Source organism: Odontesthes bonariensis, chromosome 24 (genome assembly GCF_027942865.1).
Source record: "Odontesthes bonariensis isolate fOdoBon6 chromosome 24, fOdoBon6.hap1, whole genome shotgun sequence".
Lineage (NCBI taxonomy): Eukaryota > Metazoa > Chordata > Actinopteri > Atheriniformes > Atherinopsidae > Odontesthes > Odontesthes bonariensis.
Genome location: NC_134529.1, coordinates 581,752 through 607,389, shown reverse-complemented (window position 1 = coordinate 607,389; position 25,638 = coordinate 581,752). Strand labels below are relative to the sequence as shown.

The 25,638-nt window shown below is 51.4% G+C and overlaps 1 protein-coding gene across 1 annotated transcript; it reads right to left on the bottom strand.

Moving 5' to 3' along the window:
* Positions 1–3,317: 3,317 nt before the first annotated feature.
* On the bottom strand, positions 3,318–23,709 carry LOC142374891 (creatine kinase B-type). Its single transcript, XM_075458758.1, has 8 exons — positions 23,601–23,709; positions 20,961–21,166; positions 16,907–17,061; positions 12,280–12,412; positions 7,260–7,431; positions 5,936–6,059; positions 3,793–3,982; positions 3,318–3,716 (listed from the first exon to the last, which is right to left on the bottom strand). Exons 2-8 carry the CDS (start codon positions 21,151–21,153, stop codon positions 3,538–3,540), a joined length of 1,146 nt encoding a protein of 381 aa, XP_075314873.1. The 5' UTR covers positions 21,154–21,166; positions 23,601–23,709; the 3' UTR covers positions 3,318–3,537.
* Between the last annotated feature and the right edge of the window lie 1,929 nt (positions 23,710–25,638).

Sequence of the window (25,638 nt, the reverse complement as noted above, 5' to 3'; positions counted from 1 at the left end):
GAATAAGACCCGAATTAAGGAGCTGAAGAGGAGACGTCTTGGATGCAGAGCAGGAACAATATGGAGGAAAAGGAGGAGGAAGTTTAACCCATTTCTTCCCCTGATCATCAGGGGAAATGTGAGATCAGCAGGAATATCAGGCAGAGACCTGGCTGCAGGAACAGCTCTAACCACTGTTGTGGAAGACATCCTGTCTGGTTCCGGTACCAAAGAAAACTCACCCTTCAGACATCAATGACTACAGACCTGTTGCCCTGACATCCCACATCATGAAGGTCCTGGAGAGACTCCTGTTGACCCACCTGTGTAAGCAAACCAGCACATATCAGGACCCCCTGCAGTTTGCTTATCGCCATGGAGTTGGAGTTGAAGACGCTATCATACACCTGCTTCAACAAACCCACTGTCATCTGGACAAAGCAGGCAGCACTGTGAGGATCATGTTCTTTGATTTCTCCAGTGCATTTAACACAATCCAGCCTGATCTGCTTCGTCTGAAACTCCAGAAGACTCAGGTGGAGGCCTCAACAATCACCTGGATTAATGACTACCTGACAAACAGACCACAGTTTGTCAGACTGAAGAATTGTGTGTCTAACCAGGTGATCAGCAGCACAGGAGCACCACAGGGGACTGTACTCTCACCATTCCTTTTCACTCTGTACACTTCAGACTTCCAGTACAAGTCAGACTCCTATCATCTACAGAAATATTCAGATGACTCTGCAGTTGTCGGGTGTATCAGAGATGGACAAGAAGCTGAGTACAGAGAGCTGGTGGACCGCTTTGTGGCATGGTGTGGGAACAATCATCTCATCTTGAATGTTAACAAAACAAAGGAGATGATTGTAGATTTCAGGAGAAACAGGGTCAGATCAAACCCTGTTTCCATCATGGGAGAAGAAGTGGAGGTGGTTGAGGAATATAAATACCTTGGTGTTCATGTGGACAACAGACTGGACTGGAGACACAACAGTGAAGCCATCTACAAGAAAGGACAGAGCAGACTGTACTTCTTGAGGAAGCTAAGGTCCTTCAAGGTTTGCAACAAGATGTTGCAGATCTTCTACAAGTCTGTTGTTGAGAGCGTCATTTCCTCTTGCGTCATCTGTTGGGGCAGCAGCATCAGAACCAGGGACCTAAAAAGACTCAACAACCTGATAAAGAAGGCTGGTTCTGTTCTGGGGACGACTGTGGAACCTCTGGAGACAATAATGCAAAGAAGGATTTTGCATAAAATCAAGAGAATTATGGACAAACCTGAACATCCTCTCCATGAGACTGTTATCAGAAAACAGAGTCTCTTCGGTCAAAGGCTTCTTCAGTTTGGATGCAAAACGGACCGCTACAGGAAATCTTTCCTGCCCACAGCCATCAGCATCTATAATAACTCCTTGATTTAATTGAGCTACATCAACATTTAATTTCCCTCTGGGATAAATAAAGTATTTTTGAATTGAATTGAACAGCTCTCTGCTCAGCTTTAAGACTATCCGGGCAGACAGAGACTGCAGACAGAGCGCTAACAGGAAAGGAGGAGGATCACAGAGCTGGTTCACCTGAGCTACCTGCTGACGCTCTGTGTAAGTGATATCATCAGCTGCCTGCTGACGCTGTGTGTGACATCATCAGCTACCTGCTGACGCTGCGTGTGACATCATCAGCTACCTGCTGACGCTGTGTGTGACATCATCAGCTACCTGCTGACGCTCTGTGTAAGTGACATCATCAGCTACCTGCTGACGCTGTGTGTGACATCATCAGCTACCTGCTGACGCTGCGTGTGACATCATCAGCTACCTGCTGACGCTGCGTGTGACATCATCAGCTACCTGCTGACGCTGCGTGTGACATCATCAGCTACCTGCTGACGCTGCGTGTGACATCATCAGCTACCTGCTGACACTGCGTGTGACATCATCAGCTACCTGCTGACACTGCGTGTGACATCATCAGCTACCTGCTGACGCTGTGTGTGACATCATCAGCTACCTGCTGACGCTCTGTGTAAGTGACATCATCAGCTACCTGCTGACACTGCGTGTGACATCATCAGCTACCTGCTGACACTGCGTGTGACATCATCAGCTACCTGCTGACGCTGTGTGTGACATCATCAGCTACCTGCTGACGCTGTGTGTGACATCAGCTACCTGCTGACACTGCGTGTGACATCATCAGCTACCTGCTGACGCTGCGTGTGACATCATCAGCTACCTGCTGACACTGCGTGTGACATCATCAGTTACCTGCTGACGCTGTGTGTGACATCATCAGTTACCTGCTGACGCTCTGTGTAAGTGACATCATCAGCTACCTGCTGACACTGTGTGTGACATCATCAGCTACCTGCTGACGCTGTGTGTGACATCATCAGCTACCTGCTGACGCTGTGTGTGACATCATCAGCTACCTGCTGACGCTGTGTGTGACATCATCAGCTACCTGCTGACGCTGTGTGTGACATCATCAGCTACCTGCTGACGCTGTGTGTGACATCATCAGCTACCTGCTGACGCTGCGTGTGACATCAGCTACCTGCTGACGCTGTGTGTGACATCATCAGCTACCTGCTGACACTGCGTGTGACATCATCAGCTACCTGCTGACACTGCGTGTGACATCATCAGCTACCTGCTGACGCTGCGTGTGACATCATCAGCTACCTGCTGACGCTGCGTGTGACATCATCAGCTACCTGCTGACGCTGCGTGTGACATCATCAGCTACCTGCTGACGCTGTGTGTGACATCATCAGCTACCTGCTGACGCTGTGTGTGACATCATCAGCTACCTGCTGACGCTGCGTGTGTGTCTCTGCTGCACTTCAGCTGGTTTATATTTTATCCTGATCTTTGATAATAATGAATGCTGCAGGAATATAATTTATTAATAAAGTTTTATTGAACTGAATTTGGTTTATTTTTCTGGTTTCTATAAAGTCTTAACTGCGACACCTGCAGCCTCCCACCTGTCAGTTTGGATGCTCATTATGCAAATGAGTGGGCGGTCTTGTGAAGTAAAACTGACACAAAGATGAAAAAAAAAGGTTTTAATCAACAAATGAAACTGAAAATTAGAATATGAATATATCACAATATTAACCAAGTTAAATGAACACATATGTGATTAATTTCTGCTTTAGTGAGAACTTAAGGTCATTTTTCCAATAATCCTCTTTGGGATTCTCGGTTCTGATTGAAGATCTCTGAACCCAAAGCTCCCCTCCACCTCAGCAGGTGGTGCAGATGGGATTGCAGCTCGGTGTTTCAGGTGGTGCAGGTGTAGGTGTGCGGGTAATAAAGACAGGTGCGCGGTTTAGTTTGGGCCACAGACTTTATTAGGTTTCAGGTGTTAGATGGTCCAACAGGTGCAGACAGGAAATAGAAAATCCTTCTCACGTTGGAAGACTGAAGTCTAAGCGAGCGGCTCTAAACGCCCCGTGCTGGGACGGACGGGTTACAGTGAGGAGGGGGCGGGGCCAGGTGAGGAGGTGGCGGGGCCAGGTGAGGAGGTGTCGGGTTACGGGGTCACAGTTCACTTCTGCTCGGGCATCATGTCGTCGATGGCGTCTCCGCCCTCCAGACGCTTCTCCATGTTGACCAGCAGGTTGACTCCGTCCACCACCATCTGCACCAGCTCCACCTCAGAGAAGCCCAGGCGGTCCGCGTTGGAGATGTCGAAGACTCCGCCCACCGCCGCGGTGTCCACGCCACCTGAGACACAGAGAGGAGGTGAGGACACGTGCACAGGTGCGTCTCACAGGTGCGTCTCACAGGTGCGCCAGCCTACCTGTTCCTCTCTTCTGCAGCCGCAGCCTCTTCAGGATCTCGCCGAACTTCTCGTTCTTGCTGAGGTTGGGCAGCTTGACGTGCACGCCGGCCCTCAGGCCCGTGCCCAGGTTGGACGGGCAGGTGAGCACGTAGCCCAGGTGCTCGTTCCACATGAACTCGTGCGCTCGCTCCTTAAACAAGCTCTCGATCTGCCAGAGAAACACAGGAAGTGAGTTTGTGTGAGACAGGAAGTGAGAGTGTGAGACAGGAAGTATGAGACAGGAAGTATGAGACAGGAAGTAAGGGTGAGACAGGAAGTGTGAGACAGGAAGTGAGAGACAGGAAGTGTGCGATGGGAGGTAAGGGTGAGACAGGAAGTGAGAGACAGGAAGTGTGCGACAGGAAGTGAGTGGGTGAGACAGGAAGTGAGAGACAGGAAGTGTGAGACAGGAAGTGAGTGGGTGAGACAGGAAGTGAGAGTGTGAGACAGGAAGTGTGCGACAGGAAGGGTGAGACAGGAAGTGTGAGAGGAAGTGAGAGTGTGAGACAGGAAGTGAGGGCGGGTGGGACAGGAAGTGTGAGACAGGAAGTGAGTGGGTGAGACAGGAAGTGTGAGACAGGAAGTGAGAGTGTGAGACAGGAAGTGTGAGACAGGAAGTGAGTGGGTGAGACATGAAGTGTGAGACAGGAAGTGAGAGTGTGAGACAGGAAGTGAGAGTGTGAGACAGGAAGTGAGTGGGTGAGACATGAAGTGTGAGACAGGAAGTGAGAGTGTGAGACAGGAAGTGAGAGTGTGAGACAGGAAGTCTGAGACAGGAAGTGAGTGAGACAGGAAGTGAGAGACAGGAAGTGAGTTTGTGTGAGACAGGAAGTGAGTTTGTGAGAGACAGGAAGTAAGGGTGAGACAGGAAGTGAGAGACAGGAAGTGTGCGACAGGAAGTAAGGGTGAGACAGGAAGTGAGAGTGTGAGACAGGAAGTGAGAGACAGGAAGTGTGAGACAGGAAGTAAGGGTGAGACAGGAAGTGAGAGACAGGAAGTGAGTGGGTGAGACAGGAAGTCTGAGACAGGAAGTGAGTGAGTGAGACAGGAAGTGAGTTTGTGTGAGACAGGAAGTGAGTTTGTGAGAGACAGGAAGTAAGGGTGAGACAGGAAGTGAGAGACAGGAAGTGTGCGACAGGAAGTAAGGGTGAGACAGGAAGTGTGAGACAGGAAGTAAGGGTGAGACAGGAAGTGAGAGACAGGAAGTGTGAGACAGGAAGTGAGAGTGTGAGACAGGAAGTGAGTGGGTGAGACAGGACGTGAGAGACAGGAAGTGAGTTTGTGTGAGACAGGAAGTGAGTTTGTGAGAGACAGGAAGTAAGGGTGAGACAGGAAGTGAGAGACAGGAAGTGTGCAACAGGAAGTGAGAGTGTGAGACAGGAAGTGAGAGACAGGAAGTGTGAGACAGGAAGTGTGCGACAGGAAGGGTGAGACAGGAAGTGAGTGGGTGAGACAGGACGTGAGAGACAGGAAGTGTGAGACAGGAAGTGAGTGTGAGACAGGAAGTGAGGGCGGGTGAGACAGGAAGTGAGTTTGTGTGAGACATGAAGTGTGAGACAGGAAGTGAGTGGGTGAGACAGGAAGTGAGAGACAGGAAGTGAGTTTGTGTGAGACAGGAAGTGAGTTTGTGAGAGACAGGAAGTAAGGGTGAGACAGGAAGTGTGCGACAGGAAGTGAGTGGGTGAGACAGGAAGTGAGAGTGTGAGACAGGAAGTGTGAGACAGGAAGAAAGGGTGAGACAGGAAGTGTGAGACAGGAAGTGAGAGTGTGAGACAGGAAGTGTGCGACAGAAAGGGTGAGACAGGAAGTGAGTGGGTGAGACAGGAAGTGAGAGACAGGAAGTGAAAGTGTGAGACAGGAAGTGAAAGTGTGAGACAGGAAGTGAGAGTGTGAGACAGGAAGTGTGAGACAGGAAGTGAGTGGGTGAGACAGGAAGTGTGAGACAGGAAGTGAGAGTGTGAGACAGGAAGTGAGTGGGTGAGACAGGAAGTGTGAGACAGGAAGTGAAAGTGTGAGACAGGAAGTGAAAGTGTGAGACAGGAAGTGAGTGTGTGAGACAGGAAGTGTGAGACAGGAAGTGAGTGTGTGAGACAGGAAGTGTGAGACAGGAAGTGGCGCTCACCTTGGTGAGTCCGGTGCAGAAGCGGGTGAACACCTCCCGCATGTTCCCGCCTTTCTGCATGCTGATGACACGCAGGTGATCCTCCTCGTTCACCCACACCAAGAAGGTCTTGTTGTCGTTGTGCCTGCAGGTGAGAGACAGGTGAGAGACAGGTGGGAGACAGGTGAGAGACAAGTGGGAGGAAATGTGAGAGACAGGTGAGAGACAGGTGAGGGACAGGTGAGAGACAGGTGGTAGACAGGTGAGAGGAAAGGTGAGAGACAGGTGAGAGACAGGTGGTAGACAGGTGAGAGGAAAGGTGAGAGACAGGTGGGAGACAGGTGGGAGACAGGTGAGAGAGAGGTGAAAGGAAAGGTGAGAGACAGGTGAGAGACAGGTGAGAGACAGGTGAAAGGAAAGGTGAGAGACAGGTGGTAGACAGGTGAGAGGAAAGGTGAGAGACAGGTGGGAGACAGGTGGGAGACAGGTGAGAGAGAGGTGAAAGGAAAGGTGAGAGACAGGTGAAAGACAGGTGAGAGGAAAGGTGAGAGACAGGTGAGAGACAGGTGAGAGACAGGTGAAAGACAGGTGAAAGGAAAGGTGAGAGACAGGTGAGAGGAAAGGTGAGAGACAGGTGAGAGACAGGTGAGAGACAGGTGAAAGGAAAGGTGAGAGACAGGTGAAAGACAGGTGAAAGGAAAGGTGAGAGACAGGTGAAAGACAGGTGAGAGGAAAGGTGAGAGACAGGTGAGAGACAGGTGAGAGACAGGTGAGAGACAGGTGAAAGGAAAGGTGAGAGACAGGTGAAAGACAGGTGAGAGGAAAGGTGAGAGACAGGTGAGAGACAGGTGAGAGACAGGTGAAAGGAAAGGTGAGAGACAGGTGGTAGACAGGTGAGAGGAAAGGTGAGAGACAGGTGAAAGACAGGTGGGAGGAAAGGTGAGAGACAGGTGAGAGACAGGTGAGACAACGGTTAGAGACAGGTGAGAGACAGGTGGGAGACGGGTGAGACAACGGTTAGAGACAGGTGAGAGACAGGTGAGAGAAAGGTGAGACAACGGTTAGAGACAGGTGAGAGACAGGTGAGAGACTGGTGAGGGACAGGTGAGAGACAAGTGGGAGACAGGTGAGAGACAAGTGGGAGACAGGTGAGAGACAGGTGAGAGACAGGTGGGAGGAAAAGTGAGAGACAGGTGAGAGACAGGTGAGAGACAGGTGAGGGACAGGTGAGAGACAGGTGAAAGACAGGTGAGAGACAGGTGAGAGACAGGTGGGAGGAAAAGTGAGAGACAGGTGAGAGACAGGTGAGAGACAGGTGAGGGACAGGTGAGAGACAGGGACTCACCAGATGCCGCGGCCGTCGGGCCAGTCCCGGGCCATGCCGGACGCCAGCAGCAGGGGGGAGACGGGCTTATCGAACAGGAAGTGGTCATCGATCAGCTGCTGCTGCTCCTCCTCCGTCATGTTCTTCAGGGCGTAGTACTTCCCCTTCAGGTCCCCGTCCAGAGAGTCCAGACCTGCATCCAGAGACCACGTTAGAACCACAGGGAGTCCAGACCTGCACCCAGAGACCACGTTAGAACCCACAAGTGACCACAGGGAGTCCAGACCTGCACCTAGAGACCACGTTAGAAACACGGGAAGTCCAGACCTGCATCCAGAGACCACGTTAGAACCACAGGGAGTCCAGACCTGCACCTAGAGACCACGTTAGAAACACGGGAAGTCCAGACCTGCACCCTGAGACCACGTTAGAACCACAGGGAGTCCAGACCTGCACCCAGAGACCACGTTAAAACCACAGGGAGTCCAGACCTGCACCCAGAGACCACGTTAGAACCACAGGGAGTCCAGACCTGCACCCAGAGACCACGTTAGAACCACAGGGAGTCCAGACCTGCACCCAGAGACCACGTTAGAAACACGGGAAGTCCAGACCTGCACCCTGAGACCACGTTAGAACCACAGGGAGTCCAGACCTGCACCCAGAGACCACCTTAAAACCACAGGGAGTCCAGACCTGCACCCAGAGACCACGTTAAAACCACAGGGAGTCCAGACCTAAACCCAGAGACCACGTTAGAACCCACAGGTGACCCACAGGGAGTCCAGACCTGCACCCAGAGACCACGTTAGAACCACAGGGAGTCCAGACCTGCACCCAGAGACCACGTTAGAACCCACAGGTGACCCACAGGGAGTCCAGACCTGCACCCAGAGACCACGTTAGAACCCATAGGTGACCCGCAGGGAGTCCAGACCAGCACCCAGAGACCACGTTAGAACCCACAGGTGACCACAGGGAGTCCAGACCTGCACCCAGAGACCACGTTAGAACCCACAGGTGACCCGCAGGGAGTCCAGACCTGCAGCCAGAGACCACGTTAGAACCCACAGGTGACCCACAGGGAGTCCAGACCTGCACCCAGAGACCGCGTTAAAACCACAGATGACCCACAGGGAGTCCAGACCTGCACCCAGAGACCGCGTTAGAACCACAGGTGACCCACAGAGAGTCCAGACCTGCACCCAGAGACCGCGTTAGAACCACAGGTGACCCACAGAGAGTCCAGACCTGCACCCAGAGACCGCGTTAGAACCCACAGGTGACCCACAGGGAGTCCAGACCTGCACCCAGAGACCACGTTAAAACCCATAGGTGACCCACAGGGAGTCCAGACCTGCACCCAGAGACCACGTTAAAACTACAGGGAGTCCAGACCTGCAGCCAGAGACCACGTTAGAACCCACAGGTGACCCACAGGGAGTCCAGACCTGCAGCCAGAGACCACGTTAAAACTACAGGGAGTCCAGACCTGCAGCCAGAGACCACGTTAAAACCACAGATGACCCACAGGGAGTCCAGACCTGCACCCAGAGACCGCGTTAAAACCACAGATGACCCACAGGGAGTCCAGACCTGCACCCAGAGACCGCGTTAGAACCACAGGTGACCCACAGAGAGTCCAGACCTGCACCCAGAGACCGCGTTAGAACCACAGGTGACCCACAGGGAGTCCAGACCTGCACCCAGAGACCACGTTAAAACCCATAGGTGACCCACAGGGAGTCCAGACCTGCACCCAGAGACCACGTTAAAACTACAGGGAGTCCAGACCTGCAGCCAGAGACCACGTTAGAACCCACAGGTGACCCACAGGGAGTCCAGACCTGCACCCAGAGACCACGTTAGAACCCACAGGTGACCACAGGGAGTCCAGACCTGCACCCAGAGACCACGTTAGAACCCACAGGTGACCACAGGGAGTCCAGACCTGCACCCAGAGACCACGTTAGAACCCACAGGTGACCCGCAGGGAGTCCAGACCTGCACCCAGAGACCACGTTAGAACCCACAGGTGACCCACAGGGAGTCCAGACCTGCACCCAGAGACCGCGTTAAAACCACAGATGACCCACAGGGAGTCCAGACCTGCACCCAGAGACCGCGTTAGAACCACAGGTGACCCACAGAGAGTCCAGACCTGCACCCAGAGACCGCGTTAGAACCCACAGGTGACCCACAGGGAGTCCAGACCTGCACCCAGAGACCACGTTAAAACTACAGGGAGTCCAGACCTGCAGCCAGAGACCACGTTAGAACCCACAGGTGACCCACAGGGAGTCCAGACCTGCAGCCAGAGACCACGTTAAAACTACAGGGAGTCCAGACCTGCAGCCAGAGACCACGTTAGAACCACAGGTGACCCACAGGGAGTCCAGACCTGCACCCAGAGACCACGTTAGAACCACAGGTGACCCACAGGGAGTCCAGACCTGCACCCAGAGACCACGTTAGAACCACAGGTGACCCACAGAGAGTCCAGACCTGCACCCAGAGACCACGTTAAAACCCACAGGTGACCTACAGGGAGTCCAGACCTGCACCCAGAGACCATGTTAGAACCAAAGGTGACCCATAGGGAGTCCAGACCTGCACCCAGAGACCACGTTAGAACCACAGGTGACCCACAGAGAGTCCAGACCTGCACCCAGAGACCATGTTAGAACCAAAGGTGACCCATAGGGAGTCCAGACCTGCACTCAGAGACCACGTTAGAACTACAGGTGACCCACAGGGAGTCCAGACCTGCACCCAGAGACCACGTTAGAACCACAGGGAGTCCAGACCTGCACCCAGAGACCACGTTAGAACCACAGATGACCCAAAGGGAGTCCAGACCTGCACCCAGAGACCACGTTAGAACCATAGGTGACCCACAGAGAGTCCAGACCTGCACCCAGAGACCACGTTAGAACCCACAGGTGACCCACAGGGAGTCCAGACCTGCAGCCAGAGACCGCGTTAGAACCACAGGTGACCCACAGGGAGTCCAGACCTGCACCCAGAGACCACGTTAGAACCACAGGTGACCCACAGGGAGTCCAGACCTGCACCCAGAGACCACGTTAGAACCACAGGTGACCCACAGGGAGTCCAGACCTGCACCCAGAGACCACGTTAGAACCACAGGTGACCCAAAGGGAGTCCAGACCTGCACCCAGAGACCACGTTACAGCTCAGGGACCAGCCCTGTCAGGTTTTCAACACCTTGGGGATCTAAACGACTACTTTCTCAAAGCCAGAGTCTGAGTCCTGAAGGGACAGAGTCTCTGATCACAGAGAAGCTGAATCAGATTCAGGTTTTCATCTTTAATGGTTAATGGACTGAGCCATTTCTTTTTTATGAAGCCGGTCTGAGTGGATCTGTGTGCAGGTGTGTTTTACACCAGCAGGGGGCAGCATCGTCCCACCCTGCCGGGCTCCAGCAGCCGGTCTGATCCGGTCTGATCCGGTCCGTCTCATTTGAATATGAAAGCAGAGATTTTCTCTCTCAGGAACATCGGCCTCATTAACATTCTCAGCAGCTCGGCTCACAGTTACAGAACACTGAGGCATGATGGGAAGTCTGAATAAAGACCTGAACAGAACACTGAGGCATGATGGGAAGTCTGAATAAAGACCTGAACAGAACACTGAGGCATGATGGGAAGTCTGAATAAAGACCTGAACAGAACACTGAGGCATGATGGGAAGTCTGAATAAAGACCTGATCCTCACCAGCTGTCCTGGATCAGCTGTCCTGGGACCAGCTGTCCTGGGACCAGCTGTCCTGGGATCAGCTGTCCTGGGACTAGCTGTCCTGGGACCAGCTGTCCTGGGACCAGCTGTCCTGGGACCAGCTGTACTGGGACCAGCTGTCCTGGACCAGCTGTCCTGGGACCAGCTGTTCTGGGACCAGCTGTTCTGGGACCAGCTGTCCTGAGACCAGCTGTCCTGGGACCAGCTGTCCTGGGACCAGCTGTCCTGAGACCAGCTGTCCTGGGACTAGCTGTCCTGGGACCAGCTGTACTGGGACCAGCTGTCCTGGGACCAGCTGTACTGGGACCAGCTGTCCTGGGACCAGCTGTACTGGGACCAGCTGTCCTGGGACCAGCTGTTCTGGGACCAGCTGTCCTGGGACCAGCTGTCCTGGGACCAGCTGTCCTGGGATCAGCTGTCCTGGGACTAGCTGTCCTGGGACCAGCTGTTCTGGGACCAGCTGTCCTGGGACCAGCTGTTCTGGGACCAGCTGTCCTGAGACCAGCTGTCCTGGGACTAGCTGTCCTGGGACCAGCTGTTCTGGGACCAGCTGTCCTGAGACCAGCTGTCCTGGGACTAGCTGTCCTGGGACCAGCTGTTCTGGGACCAGCTGTCCTGAGACCAGCTGTCCTGGGACTAGCTGTCCTGGGACCAGCTGTACTGGGACCAGCTGTCCTGGGACCAGCTGTACTGGGACCAGCTGTCCTGGGACTAGCTGTCCTGGGACCAGCTGTTCTGGGACCAGCTGTCCTGAGACCAGCTGTCCTGGGACTAGCTGTCCTGGGACCAGCTGTTCTGGGACCAGCTGTCCTGAGACCAGCTGTCCTGGGACTAGCTGTCCTGGGACCAGCTGTACTGGGACCAGCTGTCCTGGGACCAGCTGTACTGGGACCAGCTGTCCTGGGACCAGCTGTCCTGGGACCAGCTGTACTGGGACCAGCTGTCCTGGGACCAGCTGTTCTGGGACCAGCTGTCCTGGGACCAGCTGTCCTGGGACCAGCTGTCCTGGGATCAGCTGTCCTGGGACCAGCTGTCCTGGGACCAGCTGTCCTGGGACTAGCTGTCCTGGGACCAGCTGTACTGGGACCAGCTGTCCTGGGACCAGCTGTCCTGGGACCAGCTGTCCTGGGACCAGCTGTACTGGGATCAGCTGTCCTGGGATCAGGGTAGAGAACCTTCTAGGTTCCTCAGGAGTTGGAACCTGGATCTGAATAATCTGACTTCAGAGCAGAATCCGAACAGAACCGGCTGTGTAACAGAACCACAGAGGTTCGGGTCGTACTTTCGATGGAGAGCTGCTCGATGGCGCGGCGCTCCCCGCGGCTGCAGTGCGGCGGCAGGCAGAAGCCCCGGATGCTGCGTCCGGTCCGGACCCGAGAGCTCAGGACGTAGTTGGGGTCCAGGTCGTCTCCACCCTGAGAGACAGCAGAGAGAACAAGTGTTAGAACCACAGACGGGTCCGGGATCAGGGTCTTAGGGAGGACCTGGTTCTGACCCTTTTGGACTCCTTTTTAGATTCTGTCACTCAAATAAAACATCTGTTCACATGTCACTGGTTGACTGAGCAGGTAACCAGGGTAACCAGGGTAACCATATTATGGTAGAGAGACAACTGATGTTCGGGTATGTTGTTGTTGTTGTTTACGTGCAGGTTGTCTGGATATGTTGTTGTTGTTGTTTACATGCAGGTTGTCTGGGTATGTTGTTGTTGTTGTTTACGTGCAGGTTGTCTGGGTATGTTGTTGTTGTTTACCTGCAGGTTGTCTGGGTATGTTGTTGTTGTTGTTTACGTGCAGGTTGTCTGGGTATGTTGTTGTTGTTGTTTACCTACAGGTCTGGATTCTGGTATGTTGTTGTTGTTGTTTACCTGCAGGTTGTCTGGGTATGTTGTTGTTGTTGTTGTTGTTTACGTGCAGGTTGTCTGGGTATGTTGTTGTTGTTGTTTACATGCAGGTTGTCTGGGTATGTTGTTGTTGTTGTTGTTGTTGTTGTTTACGTGCAGGTTGTCTGGGTATGTTGTTGTTGTTTACCTGCAGGTTGTCTGGGTATGTTGTTGTTGTTGTTGTTTACGTGCAGGTTGTCTGGGTATGTTGTTGTTGTTGTTTACCTACAGGTCTGGATTCTGGTATGTTGTTGTTGTTGTTTACCTGCAGGTTGTTTGGGTATGTTGTTGTTGTTGTTTACCTTCAGGTTGGGTTCGGGTATGTTTTTGTTGTTGTTTACCTGCAGGTTGTTTGGGTATGTTGTTGTTGTTTACCTGCAGGTTGTCTGGGTATGTTGTTGTTGTTTACCTGCAGGTTGTCTGGGTATGTTGTTTACCTGCAGGTTGTCTGGGTTTGGGTAAATTGTTGTTGTTGTTTACATGCAGGTTGTCTGGGTATGTTGTTGTTGTTGTTTACCTACAGGTTGTCTGGGTTCGGGTATGTTGTTGTTGTTTACCTACAGGTGTGGATTCTGGTATGTTGTTGTTGTTGACCTGCAGGTTGTTTGGGTATGATGTTGTTGTTGTTGTTGTTTACCTGCAGGTTGTATGGGTATATTGTTGTTGTTGTTTACCTGCAGGTTGTTTGGGTATGTTTTTGTTGTTGTTTCCCTGCAGGTTGTTTGTGTGTGTTGTTGTTGTTCTTCTTTACCTGTAGGTTGTTTGTGTATGTTGTTGTTGTTGTTTACCTGCAGGTTGTTTGTGTATGTTGTTGTTTAACTGCAGGTTGTTTTGGTTCAGATATCTTGTTGTTGTTTACATGCAGGTTGTTTGGGTATGTTGTTGTTATTGCTGTTTACCTGCAGGTTGTTTGTGTATGTTGTTTACCTGCAGGTTGTTTGGGTATGTTGTTGTTGTTTACCTGCAAGTTGTTTTGGTTCAGATATCTTGTTGTTGTTTACATGCAGGTTGTTTGTGTATGTTGTTTACCTGCAGGTTGTTTGGGTATGTTGTTGTTGTTTACCTGCAGGTTGTTTGGGTTCAGGTATGTTGTTGTTTACCTGCAGGTTGTTTGTGTATGTTGTTGTTGTTGTTCTTTACCTGTAGGTTGTTTGTGTATGTTGTTGATGTTGTTCTTTACCTGTAGGTTGTTTGTGTATGTTGTTGTTGTTGTTGTTTACCTGTAGGTTGTTTGTGTATGTTGTTATTGTTGTTCTTTACCTGTAGGTTGTTTGTGTATGTTGTTGTTTACCTGCAGGTTGTTTGTGTATGTTGTTATTGTTGTTCTTTACCTGTAGGTTGTTTGTGTATGTTGTTGTTGTTGTTTACCTGCAGGTTGTTTGTGTATGTTGTTGCTATTGTTGTTCTTTACCTGCAGGTTGTTTGTGTATGTTGTTTACCTGCAGGTTGTTTGGGTATGTTGTTGTTGTTTACCTGCAAGTTGTTTTGGTTCAGATATCTTGTTGTTGTTTACATGCAGGTTGTTTGGGTATGTTGTTGTTATTGCTGTTTACCTGCAGGTTGTTTGTGTATGTTGTTTACCTACAGGTTGTTTGGGTATGTTGTTGTTGTTTACCTGCAGGTTGTTTGGGTTCAGGTATGTTGTTGTTTACCTGCAGGTTGTTTGTGTATGTTGTTGTTGTTGTTGTTCTTTACCTGTAGGTTGTTTGTGTATGTTGTTGTTGTTGTTCTTCACCTGTAGGTTGTTTGTGTATGTTGTTGTTGTTGTTTACCTGTAGGTTGTTTGTGTATGTTGTTATTGTTGTTCTTTACCTGTAGGTTGTTTGTGTATGTTGTTGTTTACCTGCAGGTTGTTTGTGTATGTTGTTATTGTTGTTCTTTACCTGTAGGTTGTTTGTGTATGTTGTTGTTGTTGTTTACCTGCAGGTTGTTTGTGTATGTTGTTGTTATTGTTGTTCTTTACCTGCAGGTTGTTTGTGTATGTTGTTTACCTGCAGGTTGTTTGGGTATGTTGTTGTTGTTTACCTGCAAGTTGTTTTGGTTCAGATATCTTGTTGTTGTTTACATGCAGGTTGTTTGGGTATGTTGTTGTTATTGCTGTTTACCTGCAGGTTGTTTGTGTATGTTGTTGTTGTTATTGTTGTTCTTTACCTGCAGGTTGTTTGTGTATGTTGTTTACCTGCAGGTTGTTTGGGTATGTTGTTGTTGTTATTGTTGTTCTTTACCTGCAGGTTGTTTGTGTATGTTGTTTACCTGCAGGTTGTTTGGGTATGTTGTTGTTGTTATTGTTGTTCTTTACCTGCAGATTGTTTGGGTATGTTGTTGTTGTTTACCTGCAGGTTGTTTGGGTTCAGGTATGTTGTTGTTGTTGTTTACGTGCAGGTTGTTTGTGTATGTTGTTGTTGTTGTTGTTCTTTACCTGTAGGTTGTTTGTGTATGTTGTTGTTGTTTACCTGCAGGTTGTTTGTGTATGTTGTTGTTGTTCTTTACCTGTAGGTTGTTTGTGTATGTTGTTGTTGTTTAACTGCATGTTGTCTGGGTATGTTGTTGTTGTTTACCTGCAGGCTGTTTGTGTATGTTGTTGTTGTTTAACTGCAGGTTGTCTGTGTATGTTGTTGTTGTTTACTTGCAAGTTGTTTGGGTTCAGGTATGTTGTTGTTGTTTACATGCAGGTTGTTTGGGTATGTTGTTGTTATTGGTGTTTGTCTGCAGGTTGTTTGTGTATGTTGTTGTTGTTTACCTGCAGGTTGTTTGTGTATATTGTTGTTGTTTACCTGCAGGTTGTTTGGGTATGTTGTTGTTGTTTACCTGCAGGTTGTTTGGGTATGTTGTTGTTATTGTTGTTTACCTGCAGATTGTTTGGGTATGTTGTTGTTGTTGTTTACCTGCAGGTTGTTTGTGTATGTTGTTTACCTGCAGGTTGTTTGGGTATGTTGTTGTTATTTTTGTTTACCTGCAGGTTGTTTGTGTATGTTGTTTACCTGCAGGTTGTTTGGGTATGTTGTTGTTATTGTTGTTTACCTGCAGGTTGTTTGTGTATGTTGTTTACCTGCAGGTTGTTTGGGTATGTTGTTGTTATTTTTGTTTACCTGCAGGTTGTTTGTGTATGTTGTTTACCTGCAGGTTGTTTGTGTATGTTGTTGTTGTTGTTTACCTGCAGGTTGTTTGTGTATGTTGTTTACCTGCAGGTTGTTTGGGTATGTTGTTGTTATTGTTGTTTACCTGCAGGTTGTTTGGGTATGTTGTTGTTGTTTACCTGCAGGTTGTTTGTGTATGTTGTTTACCTGCAGGTTGTTTGGGTATGTTGTTGTTATTGTTGTTTACCTGCAGGTTTTTTGGGTATGTTGTTGTTGTTTACCTGCAGGTTGTTTGTGTATGTTGTTGTTGTTTACCTGCAGGTTGTTTGGCTATGTTGTTGTTGTTTACCTGCAGGTTGTTTGGGTATGTTGTTGTTATTGTTGTTTACCTACAGGTTGTTTGGGTATGTTGTTGTTATTTTTGTTTACCTGCAGGTTGTTTGGGTATGTTGTTGTTGTTGTTTACCTGCAGGTTGTTTGGGTATGTTGTTGTTATTGTTGTTTACCTGCAGGTTGTTTGGGTATGTTGTTGTTGTTTACCTGCAGGTTGTTTGTGTATGTTGTTTACCTGCAGGTTGTTTGGGTATGTTGTTGTTATTGTTGTTTACCTACAGGTTGTTTGGGTATGTTGTTGTTGTTGTTTACCTGCAGGTTGTTTGGGTATGTTGTTGTTATTGTTGTTTACCTACAGGTTGTTTGGGTATGTTGTTGTTATTTTTGTTTACCTGCAGGTTGTTTGGGTATGTTGTTGTTGTTGTTTACCTGCAGGTTGTTTGTGTATGTTGTTTACCTGCAGGTTGTTTGGGTATGTTGTTGTTATTGTTGTTTACCTGCAGGTTGTTTGGGTATGATGTTGTTGTTGTTGTTGTTGTTTACATGCAGGTTGTATGGGTATGTTGTTGTTATTGTTTTTTACCTGCAGGTTGTTTGGGTATGTTGTTGTTGTTTACCTGCAGGTTCTCTGGGTTAAGGTCCGTCTTGTGTTTGTCTGAAGGCTTGTATCCTCCGTGGCGGTCCTCGATCACGGGGTCCATCAGGTCCTTGAAAACCTCGTACGTCTCCTCGTCCCCGGCCACGCAGCCCACCGTCATGATGAACGGGTGACCTGTGGACCAATCAGAGGCGGGTGTGATGCAGAGGCCATCAGACAGGAAACAGGGCATTAAGGAGCAGAAATGACCCTGATACGAACAGTCAATCGGATTAAAGGTTATTATTGAGCAGAGAATCTCCAGAATAGAAAGTCTGTGTGAAGGTGATTAACGGGCTGATTAACGGGCTGATTAACGGGCTGATTCCTGGAAACAAGTTGGAGTGAAGAGAAGTTTCTGTGCAATCTGTCGGTTTCCTTCGAGAGGAAACTGTTTCTGAATCCAATTGGCTTGAATTGGACTTATTGAATTATTTAAGTGCCTTGAGATGACATTTGTTGTAATTTGGCGCTATATAAATAAAGTTCACTGTGATGAAGAGTTCTGATGGAAACATGTTCGGCTTCCTGTAAACAAAATGGCTGCTCGTGGCGTGGGGGCCGAACCTGCGACAGCAAGCTCTGGTTCTGAGCTCTGTGTTTCGGGTCAGAAGTCTGTTGTTCTTCATCCGGTAAAGAGTTTAATTCGTTTGGTTTTTTGTTGTTTACAGTAAAGAAAACAAACAAAGCCGTTAGCAACGTTAGCTTCCAAGTTGTGCTCCGAACGTTCGATGATCAGGTGACCCAGAGCCGGGTCCCAGAGCCGGGTCCCAGAGCCGGGTCCCAGAGCCGGGTCCCAGAGCCGGGTCCCAGAGCTGGGTCCCAGGGCCGGGTCCCAGAGCCGGGTCCCCAAGCTGGGTCCCAGGGCCGGGTCCCAGGGCCGGGTCCCAGGGCCGGGTCCCAGGGCCGGGTCCCAGGGCCGGGTCCCAGGGCCGGGTCCCCGAGCCATAGGGGGCGCCGCCCTCCAAATGTAAAATATTGTTTGTACAAATTCATTTAAAAATGTGGGTTTACACCCTCGTGTGTGCCTAATGCAATATGAATGATGTACACTACATTTCCCAGACTCGTGTCGTTTGGCCAATCGTGTGCTGTTGCCGGGCAAATTAGTGAATATTTGGTCTTTGGACTCTGAAAATATGGCCCCAGCAGCAGATTTCAGGTCAAAGGTTTGTGCAGCGCGTTCAATCAGCGGGATGATGCGAGCTGCAGCTTCCACCCGATTCAGGGAGATCCTGATTCATCTGCCAAGAAGGCCGATGGAGGAGAAAGTCCGGACTAAGGACCCAACGGCTTTTATTTTGTAAAAGTCTGCTGCTGTCTGCTGTGGAACAGGAAAAGAAAGTAATCGGCGGATCCACGAAACCTGTAGAAGGGTACGGAACTTTTACTCGGCCATTTTCATTTTAAAGTTCTTCCACACGGCGGAGTCGACAGAACCAAAGTCATCTTGTTACTCATCAACTAACTGAACGGGTCACTTTAGTCCCTACTGCCGGTTCCCCTGTTGGGACCCCGGTTACAGTTCTGGGTCTCCTGTTGGGACCCAGGTTACAGTTCTGGGTCTCCTGTTGGGACCCCGGTTACAGTTCTGGGTCTCCTGTTGGGACCCCGGTTACAGTTCTGGGTCTCCTGTTGGGACCCCGGTTACAGTTCTGGGTCTCTTGTTGGGACCCAGGTTACAGTTCTGGGTCTCCTGTTGGGACCCAGGTTACAGTTCTGGGTCTCCTGTTGGGACCCAGGTTACAGTTCTGGGTCTCCTGTTGGGACCCCGGTTACAGTTCTGGGTCTCCTGTTGGGACCCCGGTTACAGTTCTGGGTCTCCTGTTGGGACCCAGGTTACAGTTCTGTGTCTCCTGTTGGGACCCCGGTTACAGTTCTGTGTCTCCTGTTGGGACCCCGGTTACAGTTCTGGGTCTCTTGTTGGGACCCAGGTTACAGTTCTGGGTCTCCTGTTGGGACCCCGGTTACAGTTCTGGGTCTCCTGTTGGGACCCATGTTACAGTTCTGGGTCTCCTGTTGGGACCCCGGTTACAGTTCTGGGTCTCCTGTTGGGACCCCGGTTACAGTTCTGGGTCTCTTGTTGGGACCCAGGTTACAGTTCTGGGTCTCCTGTTGGGACCCATGTTACAGTTCTGGGTCTCCTGTTGGGACCCCGGTTACAGTTCTGGGTCTCCTGTTGGGACCCCGGTTACAGTTCTGGGTCTCTTGTTGGGACCCAGGTTACAGTTCTGGGTCTCCTGTTGGGACCCCGGTTACAGTTCTGGGTCTCCTGTTGGGACCCATGTTACAGTTCTGGGTCTCCTGTTGGGACCCCGGTTACAGTTCTGGGTCTCCTGTTGGGACCCATGTTACAGTTCTGGGTCTCCTGTTGGGACCCCGGTTACAGTTCTGGGTCTCCTGTTGGGACCCAGGTTACAGTTCTGGGTCTCCTGTTGGGACCCCGGTTACAGTTCTGGGTCTCCTGTTGGGACCCAGGTTACAGTTCTGGGTCTCCTGTTGGGACCCCGGTTACAGTTCTGGGTCTCCTGTTGGGACCCCGGTTACAGTTCTGGGTCTCCTGTTGGGACCCCGGTTACAGTTCTGGGTCTCTTGTTGGGACCCATGTTACAGTTCTGGGTCTCCTGTTGGGACCCCGGTTACAGTTCTGGGTCTCCTGTTGGGACCCATGTTACAGTTCTGGGTCTCCTGTTGGGACCCCGGTTACAGTTCTGGGTCTCCTGTTGGGACCCAGGTTACAGTTCTGGGTCTCCTGTTGGGACCCAGGTTACAGTTCTGGGTCTCCTGTTGGGACCCCGGTTACAGTTCTGTGTCTACTGTTGGGACCCCGGTTACAGTTCTGGGTCTCCTGTTGGGACCCAGGTTACAGTTCTGGGTCTCCTGTTGGGACCCAGGTTACAGTTCTGGGTCTCCTGTTGGGACCCCGGTTACAGTTCTGGGTCTCCTGTTGGGACCCCGGTTACAGTTCTGGGTCTCCTGTTGGGACCCAGGTTACAGTTCTGTGTCTCCTGTTGGGACCCCGGTTACAGTTCTGTGTCTCCTGTTGGGACCCCGGTTACAGTTCTGGGTCTCTTGTTGGGACCCAGGTTACAGTTCTGGGTCTCCTGTTGGGACCCCGGTTACAGTTCTGGGTCTCCTGTTGGGACCCATGTTACAGTTCTGGGTCTCCTGTTGGGACCCCGGTTACAGTTCTGGGTCTCCTGTTGGGACCCCGGTTACAGTTCTGGGTCTCTTGTTGGGACCCCGGTTACAGTTCTGGGTCTCCTGTTGGGACCCCGGTTACAGTTCTGGGTCTCCTGTTGGGACCCATGTTACAGTTCTGGGTCTCTTGTTGGGACCCAGGTTACAGTTCTGGGTCTCCTGTTGGGACCCCGGTTACAGTTCTGGGTCTCCTGTTGGGACCCATGTTACAGTTCTGGGTCTCCTGTTGGGACCCCGGTTACAGTTCTGGGTCTCCTGTTGGGACCCATGTTACAGTTCTGGGTCTCTTGTTGGGACCCCGGTTACAGTTCTGGGTCTCCTGTTGGGACCCCGGTTACAGTTCTGGGTCTCCTGTTGGGACCCAGGTTACAGTTCTGGGTCTCTTGTTGGGACCCAGGTTACAGTTCTGGGTCTCCTGTTGGGACCCCGGTTACAGTTCTGGGTCTCCTGTTGGGACCCATGTTACAGTTCTGGGTCTCCTGTTGGGACCCCGGTTACAGTTCTGGGTCTCCTGTTGGGACCCATGTTACAGTTCTGTGTCTCCTGTTGGGACCCCGGTTACAGTTCTGGGTCTCCTGTTGGGACCCAGGTTACAGTTCTGGGTCTCCTGTTGGGACCCATGTTACAGTTCTGGGTCTCCTGTTGGGACCCAGGTTACAGTTCTGGGTCTCCTGTTGGGACCCCGGTTACAGTTCTGGGTCTCCTGTTGGGACCCAGGTTACAGTTCTGGGTCTCCTGTTGGGACCCATGTTACAGTTCTGGGTCTCCTGTTGGGACCCCGGTTACAGTTCTGGGTCTCCTGTTGGGACCCAGGTTACAGTTCTGGGACCTACCTGGGTTGTCGATGCCGGTCTGGATGAGGTCGTCCAGCGTGAAGCCGCTGGGCGTCTCCTTGTCGCGCAGGCTGGCGTACATCTGGGGCGTCAGCACCTTGGCCATGTGGTTGTTGTGCTGGCTCAGGTCGGGGAACTCCTGCTCCGCCGTGTAGTTCATCTTCAGCTTGTTGTGGGTGTTCCCGAAAGGCATGATGACGTGTGACCTGCGGGAGGATGACATCATCACTCTGCTGCCTGTGACATCATCACACTGCTGCCTGCTGACATCATCACACTGCTGCCTGTGACATCATCACACTGCTGCCTGTGACATCATCACTCTGCTGCCTGTGACATCATCACACTGCTGCCTGCTGACATCATCACACTCCTGCCTGCTGACATCATCACTCTGCTGCCTGTGACATCATCACTCTGCTGCCTGCTGACATCATCACACTGCTGCCTGTGACATCATCACTCTGCTGCCTGTGACATCATCACTCTGCTGCCTGTGACATCATCACACTGCTGCCTGCTGACATCATCACACTGCTGCCTGTGACATCATCACTCTGCTGCCTGCTGACATCATCACACTGCTGCCTGCTGACATCATCACTGCTGCCTGTGACATCATCACTCTGCTGCCTGTGACATCATCACTCTGCTGCCTGCTGACATCATCACACTGCTGCCTGTGACATCATCACACTGCTGCCTGTGACATCATCACACTGCTGCCTGCTGACATCATCACTGCTGCCTGTGACATCATCACACTGCTGCCTGTGACATCATCACACTGCTGCCTGCTGACATCATCACTGCTGCCTGTGACATCATCACTCTGCTGCCTGTGACATCATCACACTGCTGCCTGCTGACATCATCACTCTGCTGCCTGTGACATCATCACTCTGCTGCCTGCTGACATCATCACACTGCTGCCTGTGACATCATCACTCTGCTGCCTGTGACATCATCACTCTGCTGCCTGTGACATCATCACACTGCTGCCTGCTGACATCATCACACTGCTGCCTGTGACATCATCACTCTGCTGCCTGTGACATCATCACTCTGCTGCCTGTGACATCATCACACTGCTGCCTGCTGACATCATCATCACTGCTGCCTGTGACATCATCACTCTGCTGCCTGTGACATCATCACTCTGCTGCCTGCTGACATCATCACTCTGCTGCCTGTGACATCATCACAATGCTGCCTACTGATTGGTTCTGAGCTGCTTCACATTCACCTGACATGAATAACTCAGGAAGAATATGTTTCAATGCTTCAGCTTTGGGGATCAATAAGTTTGATCAGAATTTTTTTTTTTATCAATAAGTGATCAATAAGTTTGATCAGAACTTTATCACTTCTACAGGTTTCTGGACCCAATTAAACAGTTTTATTCAATTCATTTTTATTTATAAAGCGCCAAATACAACAAATGTCATCTCAAGGCACTTGGATAATAAAGTCCAATTCAAGCCAATTGGAATTCAATTAATTGCAATCATAATTATTCATAAAATAATCCAATTCATTCATATAATTATTCTGGTCTCCTGTAACTGAACCCGATCTGAGAAACTCGGCAGGTCCGGTTCAGACCCGGTCCGGATCAGCAGCCCCGGTTCGGATCAGCATCCCCGGTTCGGATCAGCAGCTCCGGTTCGGATCAGCAGCCCCGGTTCGGATCAGCATCCCCGGTCCGGATCAGCAGCTCCGGTTCGGATCAGCAGCCCCGGTTCGGATCAGCATCCCCGGTTCGGATCAGCAGCCCCGGTCCGGATCAGCAGCTCCGGTCCGGATCAGCAGCCCCGGTTCGGATCAGCATCCCCGGTTCGGATCAGCAGCCCCGGTCCGGATCAGCAGCTCCGGTTCGGATCAGCAGCCCCGGTTCGGATCAGCAGCCCCGGTCCGGATCAGCAGCCCCGGTCCGGAGGGGATCAGTGGGACACAAAGGATTAGGATGTGCGGGAGGCCGCGCAGTGACGCAGCAGCAGGCCGCGCGGCTGGAGCACCGTGCGCGCGACGCCGCGGTCACCTTCAGCACCCTCCCCGAGCAGAGCCGGGCCGGTTCTGCCGGGTCGGTTCTGCCGGCCCAGTAACCAGCTGATGGTTCCGAGCAGAATAATCCTGTGAGCATGCGCAGTGCGGATGACAGACGGACGGATTCTGCGCACAGAAGCGGCAGCAGCGCCGCTTTGTTTGCGCAGATTCAGCTTTATTCACAGCCCGCTGCATTTAAGGTGGATTTAAGGTGGATTTATTCTGTCTCAGGTCTTTCTGACCCTGTTTTTGGCTCAGAGCTGCAGCCTGAGTCAGAACATCTCGGAGCGCATCAGCCTGACTGCGCAGCACCTGCAGACAGGACGAGCTGCAAGGTCGCCACAGGCACGCGCCCGCGCACGCACGCGGACGGGCTGTCTGTGGCTCTGCAGCCTGAAAATAACCAACAAATAACTGATAAACAACCAACAAATAACCAACAGATAACCAGTGAACAACCAACAAATAACCAGTAAATAACCCGCCGCTTTGTTCAGCATCTCTCTGGCTCCTCCATCCTCTGACCTCCGCAGCGCGCGCCCTTACCTGCGCTCAGATTTTGATCAGTGATTGGTGGGCTGCGGGTTCTCCTACCTGGTTTCAGTCTGCGGTTCGGAGGTCTGATGCGGGTCCGGTTCTGCTGCTGCTGCTGCTGCGGATTACAGCGGCGCTCAGCCTTTTATACCCGCCCCCTGCCGCCCATTGGCTCCTATTTACAGTCCATTCATTCCATTGGACGGAGGGCTGCCAGGAGTCACGTGACCCCTCTGCTGTCTGAGGTCCGCTTCCTGCCGCAGTGCCGCTGAGCAGCCGGAGAGCCGAAGGTGGAGGCAGGGATGGAGCCCAGGGATGGGCACAGCACCACCTGACACCATCACAGCACCACCTGACACCATCACAGCACCACCTGACACCATCACAGCACCACCTGACATCATCACATCATCACCTGACATCATCACAGCACCACCTGACATCATCACATCATCACCTGACATCATCACATCACCACCTGACATCATCACAGCACCACCTGACACCATCACAGCACCACCTGACATCATCACATCATCACCTGACATCATCACATCACCACCTGACATCATCACATCATCACCTGACACCATCACAGCACCACCTGACACCATCAGGCACCACCTGACACCATCACAGCACCACCTGACACCATCAGGCACCACCTGACACCATCACATCACCACCTGACACCATCAGAGCACCACCTGACATCATCACAGCACCACCTGACATCATCACAGCACCACCTGACATCATCACATCATCACCTGACATCATCACAGCACCACCTGACACCATCACAGGACCACCTGACACCATCAGGCACCACCTGACACCATCACATCACCACCTGACACCATCACATCACCACCTGACACCATCACAGGACCACCTGACACCATCAGAGCACCACCTGACACCATCACAGCACCACCTGACACCATCACAGGACCACCTGACATCATCACATCACCACCTGACACCATCACAGCACCACCTGACACCATCACATCACCACCTGACACCATCACATCACCACCTGACACCATCACAGCACCACCTGACATCATCACAGCACCACCTGACACCATCACATCACCACCTGACACCATCAGGCACCACCTGACATCATCACAGCACCACCTGACACCATCAGGCACCACCTGACACCATCAGGCACCACCTGACACCATCAGGCACCACCTGACACCATCACAGCACCACCTGACATCATCACATCACCACCTGACACCATCACATCACCACCTGACATCATCACAGCACCACCTGACACCATCACAGCACCACCTGACACCATCACAGCACCACCTGACATCATCACAGCACCACCTGACATCATCAGGCACCACCTGACATCATCACAGCACCACCTGACACCATCACAGCACCACCTGACACCATCAGGCACCACCTGACACCATCACATCACCACCTGACACCATCACAGCACCACCTGACACCATCACAGCACCACCTGACACATCACATCACCAACTGACACCATCACAGCACCACCTGACACCATCAGGCACCACCTGACACCATCACAGCACCACCTGACACCATCACATCACCAACTGACACCATCACAGCACCACCTGACACCATCACAGCACCACCTGACACCATCACATCACCAACTGACACCATCACAGCACCACCTGACACCATCACATCACCAACTGACACCATCACAGCACCACCTGACATCATCACAGCACCACCTGACACCATCACAGCACCACCTGACACCATCACATCACCACCTGACACCATCAGAGCACCACCTGACATCATCACAGCACCACCTGACATCATCACAGCACCACCTGACATCATCACAGCACCACCTGACATCATCACAGCTGGTTTTGGTTCTGGTTTTGGTTCTGGTTCCGGTTCTGGTTCTGGTTCTGGTTTTGTGTTTTATTCCTCGAGCCTCCAGAGAGGAACATTGTCATGTCTGAAGCAGAAACAGGAGGAGGCAGCCTGTTCAACCTGCTCCTCGTGGCTCTCACATATTGATCAGATGCAGCATTTAGGGGTTTTTAATCTTTTGATCACATGATCTGAT